General features: G+C 34.7%; 2 protein-coding genes across 5 annotated transcripts; one reads left to right on the forward strand and one right to left on the reverse strand.

Moving 5' to 3' along the window:
- The first annotated feature begins 2974 nt into the window (after positions 1-2974).
- On the forward strand, positions 2975-6826 carry LOC110691853 (scarecrow-like protein 21). Of its 4 annotated transcripts, XM_021868820.1 has the most exons (3): positions 2975-3113; positions 4797-5127; positions 5317-6826. In XM_021868820.1, exons 2-3 carry the CDS (start codon positions 4995-4997, stop codon positions 6609-6611), a joined length of 1428 nt encoding a protein of 475 aa, XP_021724512.1. In that variant the 5' UTR covers positions 2975-3113; positions 4797-4994; the 3' UTR covers positions 6612-6826. The 4 variants fall into 4 exon arrangements, with proteins under 4 accessions (XP_021724512.1, XP_021724509.1, XP_021724510.1 ...); XM_021868817.1 differs by having other exon boundaries at positions 4797-6826; XM_021868818.1 differs by lacking the exon at positions 2975-3113 and adding an exon at positions 3168-4696 and having other exon boundaries at positions 4797-6826.
- Positions 6827-7238: 412 nt separating this feature from the next.
- Positions 7239-12658, reverse strand: LOC110691854 (probable WRKY transcription factor 58). Its single transcript, XM_021868821.1, has 5 exons — positions 12236-12658; positions 10569-11081; positions 10320-10482; positions 10058-10213; positions 7239-8476 (listed from the first exon to the last, which is right to left on the reverse strand). The coding sequence occupies exons 2-5, from the start codon at positions 10954-10956 to the stop codon at positions 7681-7683; spliced, it is 1503 nt and encodes a 500-aa protein (XP_021724513.1). The 5' UTR covers positions 10957-11081; positions 12236-12658; the 3' UTR covers positions 7239-7680.
- Between the last annotated feature and the right edge of the window lie 1196 nt (positions 12659-13854).

Genomic DNA, 13854 nt, shown 5'->3' on the forward strand with positions numbered 1-13854 from the left:
TAAAACGAATTTGATGATTGAAATAGAATTGAGTTATAGGATATTTATTAAAAGTTATTATTAATTTTGTATATATGAAATATTAGAATTCTATCAATAATAAAACTCTATACACCAATTTTATCTTAAAAATCTATCCAAAAATCGCTTAATTTGCATCATACGTGTTACAATAATACCTATTTATCGCCTACGTGGCGCGACACTTGGCGAAAAACTGGAATGCCAAGTATCATTGTTTCGTGGCTTGGCTGCGAGACCGACTTTATTTATTAGTGATATGATATGATATTAGATTATACAATACTTCATATAATCCGAATTCTCTTTATTATCCTTATTTATTATCCTTAAGCTTATTAGACATGAAATGAAAATGTTTGTGCACACTCGATGTACAATTTAATATAAGTGTACATCAAATATATATAAGGTAACTTTTTTGCATTGGATATCTTTAAACTTGATATGATTTTGATGTAAATAGGTCATAGGATGAGCGTTATAACGACAATATCATTACCTAATTTGTTCAAAAGTGTGTTTTTTTTAGATATCTCGTTTATTAGAAACAATCCTAACATCTCAAAACTTCTCATTATATTTCGTATATCATTATAAAAATAATATGTATTCTATTAACTTGATTTTCATTTATTAAAACTTATCTTATCTAAACTTAATTGAACTTATTTGAACTCATTAGAGCTTATTTAAACTCACTAGAACTTATTAAAGCTTGTAATTTAAATTTGGATAACCTTATAAAAAATAATTATTCCTGAATTGAACGTATGTGGACTCATTAAAATTTAAATAAATGAAACTAAAGAGAATAAAATGGACTCTTAATCCTAAACACATCATTCTCTTCCGGTCAATTGGATAACATTTCACATAAATACATTTTTTAATACTCCATAGTAATTTAATCTCATCACTAGTAGGGTTTTGAGAACTAAGAGAGTAACTTGATGCTAGTTACGAAAAAAAAGGAAGCACACAAGACGAGAAAAAAAGGTTAACCAAAAAAAAAAAGAAAAAAAAAAGGTTAACGTTAGATGAAGGCTGAAGTGGAAGGCACTGGTTACCACGTCACGAAAGACTAAAATTGTACTGAGATCTCTATCTCTTCATTCCTAGCGATTGATGTGGGTCACCTTCCCCAACATCTGTATTCTTACGCCTTTGTTTTTGTATGTTAGTGCAACTTAATTCAGAATTTATTTGTGCTCATTATCTCACTCATTTTAAAAATGATTTCTTTTTTATTTTTAATAAGCTAGTAAACAAGTTCTTAGAATAGATTAAAGTTGTATTTGTTCGAGTTGGATTAAATTCTAGATTTGTTAATACAAATTAGGTTAGGTCAATATGGGATCAAATGAATATGCATCAACACCTTGTAAATTTAACTTTATTATTTAACATGTAAATCTTCAAGACATTAAGTATTCGACTATTTACGGGTCAAGAAAATAAGAATTAATAGATACGTACAACGTAATCCTCTTATTTTAACCAAAACTTTTTTATATTTATTTACCCTTATACTTTAAGCTAGGATTCTAGTAAAAAAGTGTCGCATAAATATCTCATTACACATATTTTGTTATTATGATATAAAAAAATTCAAACATCAAACATTGACTTATCTCCTAAGTCCTAATTAAGTTATGTATCATAAGTTTATGAACGAGGAGGGCAGATCTAGAATTGCAAATGTTATTTCCTAAATAAAATTTTCCCCATATAATTTTTCCCTCTATATGTTTATGACAAAATTCCTCTTCATCCCTGTTGTACCCAGATACAAAACTCGATCCATCCTTGCCACATCATATCAAGTACCCATTCTTGCCAAATACCGACCCCTACTTTAACTGCCCTATAATCTACCTCACATGTTGAATCAGATTCAACTTGATCAATGCAGTATAATAAAACCCTAATATAGTAATTAAAACCCTAATATAGTAATATAGTTGAATGTGTAGTACCCCCTCTCTGTCTCATAATACATGTCACAGTCAAACATTGCACATTTGCCAATGCACTAGTTTAACTTTAATTTTGTACGTAGTATAATTAAATATTAATGAAAATTATTTTAAAAATTATATTATGAAACTTATATTAAAACCTATCTAACAACATATTTTATGATAAAATATATTTTTATTATGTTAGTAAAAAATAATTATGGTCAAACCTAATGCATGAATAGTGAAAAAAAAGTCCAACGTCTCATGTATTATGGGACGGAGGGAGTATTATTTACTTAATACAACTTTATATTATTATACTTAGTAAAAAAAACACTTTTTTTAAAAATATAAAATAAATCATGTAAAAAGTATATTAAAAATTACTCCATAATAGAATTTAGTGAGGATGGATAGGGGCAGATGGGTACACCCTAAATCTATACCCACCACACCACACTACAACACACATGACAGGTGCAATTTTTATCTCTATCCTCACCTTATTAGAGTTATCAGTATATCACCCCAAAACCTTCACCCATCATCCCGACCTAAATGGCCTATTTTTCCTATAAAACCCAGGCCACACCCACTAACATCCTAGTGCCATGACAAGTTAGCACGCTAAATTTGGACGAAGAAAGTAATAATTTCTATGTAACTAGAATGTGTTCTCTTCATGTTAAAATAATTTTTTAAAGATCTACTCTAATATGTACCTTTTTGGTCGATTCGAATTGTAATTAGCCTTAATAAGTAAAAAGTATCATCTCTACCTCTATTCCCATTTGTCAATAAAAGTCTCATTTAATCATAAAATGAACTAAGTGGAGCGTTAAGAGCATGTTAAACATAAAAATATGTCAAACAAAACAAAGAAAGTCCGAGCAATAAGAATAAGACGAAGAGAACAACATCAATACAAGGTGAAGAGGGGCATTTAAGTAATTATGTGAGAAACCAAGGGCAATATGATTAGAATGTAATATTATAATCCACACAGGTGCTATTCTTACTCATAGCACTCTGCAATTGCTGTCCCTCATCACCTCTCTCTTTTCCTCTGCTTCTCTCTCTTTCTCTTTCTCTCTTAAAACAACATATTCCTCTCTTCAACTAACCAAGGTATGTCTAAAGCAACATCTGATTATACAATTTCACACTATAAATGATATTCTTGGAAATTCTGGGTTTCTTTTCAATTATTTTCTTACTTCCTTTGAGCTGATGTTTCTTTGACTGTTAAAAAGTATTAATTTTTTTGTTGTGTAACTTACTGTTTAAAGTACAAAAATTTAAGTCCTGGTTTCAATGTTATCACACTCATCTTACTGTACTTGAATTATTTTATGTTAATATCCGAGTTTGATCAATCTCATACACACGAACAGTAAAACCCGCTTAAAGGGTTGCTGTTAGATCTTGGGATTATGTTTTTGTTTATGTTTATTGTTCATATACTAAACTTTCTGCTTGAACATTTGTTTTGGAAGCTTACAACATGATGACATAATCATCACCAGCTTAGATCCTGATTCCTGAAAATGTCAGTTTTTCTGTAGTATCAATGGTTGCAAAATTCTATGCATTGACAAGAATTTGGAAATTTTTGTTTCTAGAACCCAGATAATTAAAGGGTATATAAAGAAGCTAAAATGAAGTAGACATGTTAATTTTGATATTCTGATTCCTTCATAATTTATGTAGAATTTCCACTTTTTGTACAAGAAATTGTTAATTTTGTAGGTTCTTTAATTGGTGGATGCTCTTAGCTCCTTTAAAGATAAAGTTCAATGAAAAGAAATTAAAAACCAGGAAAAAAATAACTTTGGTTCGAGTATTTCTAAGGCCGTTTTTGACAACAACATACACCAATACTAAAGCCTTATTCCCAAAAGAATAGGTCAGCTTCAAGGTCTATTTTAAGTGTAACGAAAGTTTAGTCCGATTATTCTCTTGCTCGAGTGGACAAATCGATCACTTTCGATCATCGTAAGAATTGGACAAGGGGAGAATTTGGAAAGATTTTATATGAGAGATAACCTGGCATCTCATAAACAAATGGTTGGTAATAGCTAAATTTAGGTGCCATTTTTTTCTAATTCTTTTTTTTGGATTTTTCAAGAATTTTTGTTCTAGAATGGAGAATCCGAATTGTGCGTGTAAGATTGGTTGTTTAGTCATAGTAATACATGTTGTCTATCAACTTGACTTCAATGGAAAGAGAATACAGGACAAGGATATTTGAGGTTTAAGTCAAATTGACAGGTTTGTGAATAATGTTGGTCTATAGACTTTGTAATTGTATACTTTTTCTTATAATTTTTACTTTTTGATACTTTGCTTTCTAGTCTTCCTTTGATTGAGTACCTCTTCTAGACATAACTTACTTGCAAGTTACTATTTTTTTTTTCTTTTCTAATTACCCCGTATCTATCAAATATCAGTATGATGCTTCTAAGTAGTTAGAGTGTTGGACACCATGGAATCTGATTCCTCTTGTCCCAGATCAAATTCTTCTGTCCGACAAATGGAACATTAACATATGAATATGAAAGAAAACAGATTTGTATTGGCGAGGTGAGGAAGAAGGGGTGGAGGTAGGGGTTGTCTGTTCGAATTGACTAATTAATGTTCTGATTTGGACATGTTCTCCTCTTCATGGTTTTGCATTGCTTTCTTCGTGTTCTATATGCTATCTTAAAGATGTATGACTTTTCATATGTAATGATAGATTTCCTTAGGTCGATGTACAATTTTCTCCACACTGGATGGATCATTAAAAATGTGTGTTTCTGTTCTCTGCAGGTTTCGATTACTTTCACAAGTATTCATGAATTTGAGTAGCTGGAAAGCAAGAGGTGCAATGGCGAATCAACCTGTTGATACCCAGCAGGATGAGCGCTTGAGTTTCTGATATAAAATTTGTTGGCGAGAACTTTTGGTAAATTTTGTTTTTCTCACAAGGACGAACAGTACATTTGTTTGGCAGTATTAAGCTCATCGATGTCGAACAGTTTGTATTATCAGCCTAAGAGAGAAGTTGATACACATTTCATGCTTCAGTGTCAGCCTTTGAATCCTCAACTCTATTCTAACCTCAACACTGAAAGTTATGCAACCTCAAAAACTTCCCCAGGTCAGTACAACACACTGGAATCATCCTCTGGAATTGGCAGCTATATGATGCTTAGCTCCGCGTCTACTCTTACCTTTGCATCCAGTGGAAGCCCTGGATCACTACTTGATTCCAGTTCATACCCGCCTGATCAACACTACTCTCCTGATTACGCCAATAACTCACCTGTGAGTAACTCATGTGTTACAGATGATTGCAGTGACTTGAAGTGGAAGCTTAGGGAGTTGGAAAACGTGATGCTGGGACCTGATACTACTGATATTACAGATGGCTATAGCAACATGATCAAGGACGGGTCCCATGTAACCCCATTGGAGATGGACAGCTGGGGTAAAGTGATTGAGATGCTCGCTTGCAAAGACGTGAAACAGGTTCTTGTTGCCTGTGCAAGAGCAGTTGTTGAGAATGATCAGTTGGTCGCCCAATGGCTGATGGATGAGCTGAGACAGATGGTATCAGTCTCTGGTAGTCCAATTCAAAGATTAGGAGCATACATGTTGGAAGGGCTGGTGGCAAGGCAGGCCTCTTCAGGTAGCTCCATTTACGAAGCATTGAAGAGCAAAGAGCCTGCGAGTGCAGATCTTTTATCTTACTTGCATATACTTTTTGAGGTCTGTCCATACATTAAGTTTGGCTACATGTCCGCTAATGGTGCCATTGCTGAAGCTATGAAAAATGAAAGGAGAGTCCATATCATCGATTTCCAAATAGGTCAAGGGACCCAGTGGGTGACTCTTCTACAAGCATTTGCAGCCCGGCCTGGTGGAGCCCCCCACATCCGGGTAACTGGAATTGATGACTCATATTCAGCATATGCTCGTGGAGGGGGGTTAAATATAGTTGGTCAGCGGCTTTCAAGGTTAGCTCAGGCATTCAAGGTTCCGTTTGAGTTCCATGCTGTTGATATCTCAGGTTGTCGGGTTCAGTTGAAAGATCTTGGAATTCGACGTGGTGAGGCTTTGGCAGTGAATTTTGCTTTCATGCTGCATCATATGCCTGACGAAAGTGTAAGCACTGAGAATCACAGGGATCGTTTACTTAGGCTGGTTAAAGGCTTGAACCCAAAAGTGGTGACACTTGTGGAGCAAGAATGTAACACAAATACCGCTGCTTTCTTGCCACGTTTTATTGAGACATTGGACTATTATATGGCAATGTTCGAGTCCATGGATGTGACTCTGCCAAGGGTTCATAAAGATCGAATTAATGTGGAGCAACACTGTTTAGCTAGGGATGTGGTTAATTTGATAGCTTGTGAGGGAGCCGAGAGGGTGGAGCGCCATGAACTACTTGGAAAGTGGAGATCGCGCTTTACAATGGCAGGGTTTAAGCCTTACCCTTTGAGCGTTTTGGTAAATAGCACAATAAAGACACTGCTGAAGAATTATTGTGATAGGTATAGGTTAGAAGAAAGGGATGGAGCTCTTTATCTTGGATGGATGAATAGAGATTTGGTTGCTTCTTGTGCTTGGCAATGTAGTTAGTTTTGCCTATTGATTTCTTTGCATAAAATCTGAAGCCGATAAATCACGTTGTAACTTGTTCTTTTATGCATTTTCTTAATTAGTTTCTACTGCTTATTGAAGTTGCAGGTTTGCAACAGCAGCCCTTAAGCTCCCTTTTGTTTTGAGGAGGCAACTCCCATTTATGTAATTTTGCTTGAATGAAAGAGCAAGAAAAAGAAACAGCTTTTCCATAACTTTTCAGCCTCAATTTCAGAACTCCAATCGGTGTGTTTGGATTGAAGAAAATGGAGAGAAAGGAAGGGAAGGGAAATGTAAAGATGAGATATCATGAGGAAGGAAGGGAATTGGAGGGGAGAAAAATGGAGGAATTAAATTGTAGGAAATTAATACCTCCAACAATGGAGAGATTTGAAAGGAAAACTCACCATTCTTCCCTCTCCCTTTCCCTCCCCTCCTCTTCTCCTCTTTCCTCTTCTTTTCCTTCTCTTTTCTTTATTCAAACACACTGTTAGAGTGAAGTCTGAAGTCCCGCCCTAATTATGAGAAATCATTGCTTACTCCATTACGATCATGCCATGCCGAGGGATGATAAGACCGACAATTTCTTGATGATGAGACATGAGAGTAACCAATAAAAGACATAAGTAACCAAAAAGTAATTTACTCGTATCACATCAAATGCTTACCATGTTCAATCGAAGCTTATAAAGACAACTCGAAAATTGAATTGATCCTTAATCTGGAAATCCAAAGCAATGGTCATTCCCATAATCAAACTATAGAGAACTTACAGATTCATCCATTTGGTACATATCCACAGGAAATACACTAAATACAATCAAATAGCACTTCCAACTTCCAACTATGAGACATTTTTGAAGGGAAATCTATGATATTTTTATTCTCAATAATTAAATTAGACTCCTCAGGCTATATGGCTGCTCCCCTTTGTCTAATTAGATTTATTTACAATGTTTAAAACACCTCCAGAATACTCCTCCACTTGCAGCGTTTTCTACGTCAATGAATGCCAGTGTCTACAACAATCCTCTATCAGCTATGACTTCAATCAGCAATAACAACGTATTTAGCAGTTGACAGCTTCTGTATTAGGCCTTTGTAGTCCATTTGACTTTGCTTCAGCACGAGAGCTTTCAACTATTGCATCAGGTCTTTTTGCCTCAGTTGATGCAATTTCTGGCTTCATATCAATGATTGTATCAGGCTTTGTTGCCTCAGTTGATACAACTTCCATATCAACTATTGTATCGGGTTTTTTTGCCTCAGTTGATACAACTTCTGGCTTCTTATTAGCGATTGTATCAGGTTTTTTTGCCTCAGTTGATACAACTTCTGGTTTCATATCAACGATTGTATCAGGTTTTTTTGCCTCAGATAATATAGCTTCTGGCTTCGTATCAACATGACTTGAAGCAACTTTCTCTTGTTTGACCATCTGATCTTTACTAACAGTCTGATCGATTTCCTCCTTAGCAATTTGAAAATTATGTTCAGATCTCTCAGCTTTATGATTGGCTTTTTGCTCAGTGGATCCAGTAATAGCATCTTCAGCCCTCATCACAATTGCTAAATTGTTTTCTTTTTCATTGGTAATAGGATCAACAGAATCACCTTTTTCGGGTTTACCTGTTATTGCAGCATCATGAACTGTATCCCCTTCTTCTGACTTGGATTTACTCATGCCATTAGACTCTGTCTCACCCACAGAAGCTCCTGCAGTCTGGGGAAGAATTGTCCTTATAGGAGGCATACTATGATCATGTTCACCCTCGTACGTGGTGATGACTACTTTAGGATCATGCGAGGCCCTTTCAACGTGTTTCTTAACTGGGCACCCCGTAGTCGAGCACCGGTAGTAACTCCTAAATAATAACAGTTCAGAAAAATATAAAAGAGATTAAATCCAACAAACTACAAACATGAAAGAGGTGGTGATGAGTAAATATGAAAAAGAAAGAGCGCTTTATAATTAATTACATGAGATTCCCCAAGGTAACCCTTGTCAATTCAATGGTAGCTAAGAGCAATACTAAAAACACTGTGTTGCACAAGAAATACTTTAATGCAGCCAAAAAGCAGGACAAGAAAATACTAGAATGAAAATTCGGCAAAATTTTGACAAAGATTCATAGCCCATTTATAAGTATTATAATAATGAAGTATTCACTAAGCTATGCCTTCTAAACTTATGACTGAATCATGGCTATACTTGACAAAGAATACAATAATTTACAGTTTTGATTTTTTGACAGGACTGTAAATGGAAAGTTTCACAACTTTAGTCTGAATTGCAGCAGACTAAAATCAATTGTCTTAACTTCTGATATTTCTCGAACTGTTGTGAGATAATTGGCCAATTAATTGAATCCAGATACAAGGAATCTACCATATGAACTCTTTGCCATTGTACGGGTGGATTTAAGACTAAGAGCCTCCTTGCAATTGAACAAATATGGCTGTACACATCAAACTTACCCCAACCAAATTGGAGCCTAGTAGGAGGCAATAGGTAATTGTCTACACTATTTATACTATATGACACAAGGGCTAAGCAGAGGAAAGTGTCACAAAATTTAGAGTAGGAAGAAACCGAAGTGACAAAAGCAGATTGTAGGAGCATCATTTACAAGAACTTGTATTGAAAACAAAAGAAAAAAGAGAGGGGGGGGGGGGGAGGAATTGTAGACAAGAAAAAAGGGTCAGGTCAACAATTTAATTTGGGAAACAATGAAAAAGGATCTAGATTTCCAAATCAGCACATGATGTTCCTAATTGCAACAGGATTCTTGAGAGCTAAGACAGTAAATGAGGAGCATCAGAAAAACCGAGTAAGCTAGCTAGCTTATCAAAGTTGGATGCTTTCTAATTAAGATTAAACTGACCGCTTTATAAATATAAAGTACATATGATGCCTATGTATATTTTAATGAGATATCTTGCCAGTTTTTCTAAAAGATCTTCAGGACAGCAAACTTAAAATTTACTACTTAGAACGCCAAGTATTGAAAAATAGTCATAAGATTTCCCCTTCTCAGTATCCTCACGACTCTTTTAAGAACAAAAGCACAATAAAAGATGACTAAATATTAAAGCCCTGTGTAATAAGGCAATGAAAACACTAGGACCTACATGGTTGTGATGTTGTACAGTCAAATGCAGTAGAGCTCATAACACTGTAGTACAAGATAATTGATCAGAAAAAAGGCATATCATTTAATTATTTTCATTCATGATCTTACTGCAATTGTGCATAAGAAAAATAATAGATAAGAAGATCAATTTCATTGTTAAACTGATTGACTATATATCACTGTAATAAAAAAGATGTAGGAACTCTAAATTAGGTGACAATAGTAGGTATTATCAGTTCTTGATTTATCATGTTTGTGTCTATCCTAAGACTCACAGGGATCATGTAACTGGAAAGAGTATACAGCGTATACCTTGGGTTAGGGTTTCCCTTGACCATTTTCTGTCCATACTTCCGCCACCTGAACCCATCATTGACGATATCAACCTCACTAACTGTATGGACGACAATCCGTGATTCATGACTGGGCTTCTCTGCTGTGTTGTCACCACCATCAATGCTTCTCTTCCTGTTTTGGATCATGATTTTCAAATCATAAGTTGCAGACAAGTAAGAACAAACACAACGTGACCAACAAAAGCAAGCATACAGATGAACCAGATGTTCCAACATACCGTCTCTTCAGGGTAAAGTTTTCACTATGATCATCCCTTGATTGACTTGATGGTGTGAGAGGTACAGGTGTAGCATCATCAGCCACCTTAACTATAGCATGCTCACATAAATCCACTTTCTGAAAATGACCAGTTGCAAGGGCTTGCACATCTGATGGTTTATCTTCAGATTGGAGAATATGAAGAGGTAATTAAAAAAAGTTTCATAAATTCTTAAGCTTAAGAAATCAAATATTATATCCTTTTTACCTTCATCAGCAGCTGGTGGACAATCTGGTATCTGTACTTTAACGGACAGAAGAGAGGGAACAGATACTTGGGGATCAGAATGAGGTTTAGCATGATCATGCTCTCCCAAGTAATTAATATCTGTGATCCGCCCATCCTGGGATCGCTCCACTTGTTTCTTCACCTGGCAGTTTGGATGTGAACATTTGTAATAGCTTCTTATATATTCATTTCCTTTGACATTTTTCTGCCCATATTTTCTCCAATTATATCCATCTTCAGATGGTTTTTCAGGGACAATAGCTTCTCGATCAGTACTGGAAGCATTTATTGTAGAATCAGGGCTCAATCTCTGCTCCAATTTATCTTTAGGAGATACAAGCACAGCGTTTTCCTCTTGTGTAACCATTGGGAGAATTTTAAAGAAGCAAATTCAGCAAGTTGATCTTAAGGCATTCCAAACTAAGGATTTATGCTGTCTGTCAACAAACTGAATTGACCACTGAGATGGTTATCTTCTTGGACACTTACAAGCTGCACCATTTTACAATCATAATTCAGATTATAGTCTCAAAAACTCAAAAATCCTATACCAATATTATTCAGAAGTTCAAAAATAATACATTTCTCAAAAAAGCTCCTACATCAGAAATCGTGACTGTGACAACACAACTATGTTGGAAACCAAGGCAAAAGCCAAATTAGTTCGACATATGGACTCAAATGATGACAATTTTCCGATTTAGCTGGCACACAATTGAAGTTAATATCTACCCAGCAAAAGCTAAATGGTTCAAACGTCCCAGCAAAGTCTAGAGAAGTGCAAGCATTCTAAACTACATTTTGCTGAAATTTAGCCAGACAATTTTGCAATCTTCCCCTAAGGAAAAGGTCATGTACTGAAGCAATTGATTATTTCACACAACCCTTGTCTTCAATCCTCAATGTCAAAAATCAAGTGTACACCTCGATCCATTAGAGTACCGAGGATGTAATTCATTACAGCCTAAACCCTGAACCACCTCCAAATAACCTTAGATTGCATACATTTGTACCTCTAAGTCACAAGCCACAAACATCGCAAAACCGCACTAACCCTTGTTGCTAATGGTGTATCCGTTCCAAGCATCACATCTAAACTCCAAAGTCAAACAAAGAATACCCTCAGTTTCTGAGCAACTCTTCTTAAGAAATCACAAAAGTCACCTACCCAAAAATTTATTTCTTTTCTCAAGCACATCTCAGTCCATCCCATACATAGAATCAAACCCATAATTCATCAAATCCTAATTCTCCCAATTAAGGCAAGTAAAGAACATATTTTTTTTAAGAATTGGGGAAAAGGGGCAAATTCTAACAAAGTCTCACACTTCATAAGCTGAATCAGACAAAATTAAACTATAATTTTAACATTCATCAAAATAATAACAATCACTCCAATCTATAATTTGCCTCCCAGAATACATTAAACAAATAGCACCAAAAATTAATAGGGATTCCCAATTACAAAGAATTCATTTTATTCATAAATATTAAAACCCTTTATCCCCCTTTCCCACATAAACCCAATTTCATTGAAACAAACAACACAAAATTACTAAATTAAGAAATAAAATAAATTAAATTAAGCACAAATTCCAAAAGCAATTAACTAATTAAACACAACAATTAGTAAAATTAAAACTTACCCAACAAAAAGAAGAATAAGTGATGAAGAATTAATAAAATAATTAAGATTTATATGAAAGAAAATCGAAGAAAAAATTCTGGGTTTTTTGGGGAAAAAGAAGAAGAAGAGGGGGTCAAAGTTGAGGCAAAACCCTCGAGAGAATTGTGATGATCAGAGGAGAGAGAAAATTGGTTTTTTCTACAATCAGGTGGATTCCTTTTTTTTAATTTTATTTTTTTATGGGGATCGGTGACAGATGTCAGATTTGTTTGCCGTTGGATTATGAGTTGTCAAGTCAGAGGAGAAATCTGAACCGTTGGATTTGATTTTAGGAGAGAGAAAAATGAAAAATGCCCACCATTTTTTTAGCTTTGCTTTTGAGTGTGTCAGCATTCCTCAGCAACTGACGGCTGACCTGACCTTAGTGGTTGTTAGTGCATAACCCTTAACTTTTAAACTTTTTTTTACCAAAATAAATTAAAAAATTAAATAAAAATTTTAACCATTTTTTTTTATACAATAGAGGAATTTTTAAAGAAAAGTGGATATATTCTCTAATTATCACTATATATTCGATTATTCCCCTCCTACAAACAAGGTTTTGTGACTTTTGTTCCTATTATCCTAAGTAGTACTGTCAAAACGGTTTGACAGTTCGGTTTCGGTTCGGTTTGAAATCGGTTCGGTTTGAAATCGGGTCGGTTTGAAATCGGTTCAAAAGTCTTACGGGTCGGTTTCAGTTCGGTTTAAATAATTATCAGTTCGATTCGGTTTCGGTTTATTCGAACCACGGTTTAAATTCGGTTCGGGTTGTATACGGTTCGGGTAGTAAACGGTTCGGTGCAGACGGGTTGCGGTTTGTTAACGGTTCGGTGTAAACGGTTTTTATCCCAGTTTAAATTCGGTTCGGGTTGTAAACGGTCCGGGTAGTAAACGGTTCGGTGCAGACGGGTTGCGGTTTGTTAACGGTTCGGAGTAAACGGTTTTTATCCCGGTTCAAACAGTTTCGGGTTAGAAACGGTTCGGTTCTTTTTTGTTTCAGTTTTATTTTAGTTCGGTTCGTTAACGGGTTCGGTTCTTAATTAGTCAACAAGACTATTAATCAAGACTCGTTTATCATTATATATTTGCATAAAGTTATATATGAAGATATTACAAAGTAGTTTTATTTGTATAATGAAAGAAAACATTAATGAATAAGAAGGTAATATTGATTCTTCTTTCAATCGATTATACATATACATAACATCTAACCATCTCATATTCTCATAGTTAAATATTTATTAGTATAAAGGGATGAGAATCATAAGATTATTATATTTTTGTATATCCTTTACTGGTTTACACCCTGAGGCTTAAGTCATTAATTAATAATTACTAATTTCTTAATTAGACTAACAAGTTAATAAGAAAGAGTAACTTTTAACTTGAGTCTAATAGATCAAATACTGAAATGCTATTAGTATATTACCGAGTAGGATGGTCTACTACACTGTTAATTAATCTGTTATGCAATTATGCTAAATTGATAATTGCTCATATAGTCATATTAGTCAATCACTCATGTAGTCATATCTAATTAAGTATTTGTATTTATGTACTAATCTACTAGTCAATTCTATCATTTATAAGTTTACA

This window comes from Chenopodium quinoa, unplaced genomic scaffold (genome assembly GCF_001683475.1).
Source record: "Chenopodium quinoa cultivar QQ74 unplaced genomic scaffold, ASM168347v1, whole genome shotgun sequence".
In the NCBI taxonomy this organism is placed as follows: Eukaryota; Viridiplantae; Streptophyta; class Magnoliopsida; order Caryophyllales; family Amaranthaceae; genus Chenopodium; species Chenopodium quinoa.

Excerpts from the sequence above, each read along its gene's own strand:
- LOC110691854 (XM_021868821.1), bottom strand. The coding sequence starts at position 10,956 with ATGGTTACACAAGAGGAAAACGCTGTGCTTGTATCTCCTAAAGATAAA. Across the intron at positions 10,214-10,319 it reads AACTTTACCCTGAAGAGACG|GAAGAGAAGCATTGATGGTG; the intron begins GTATGTTGGAAC and ends GATCCAAAACAG. Across the intron at positions 8,477-10,057 it reads AAGGGAAACCCTAACCCAAG|GAGTTACTACCGGTGCTCGA; the intron begins GTATACGCTGTA and ends GTTATTATTTAG.
- LOC110691853 (XM_021868817.1), top strand. The coding sequence starts at position 4,995 with ATGTCGAACAGTTTGTATTATCAGCCTAAGAGAGAAGTTGATACACAT.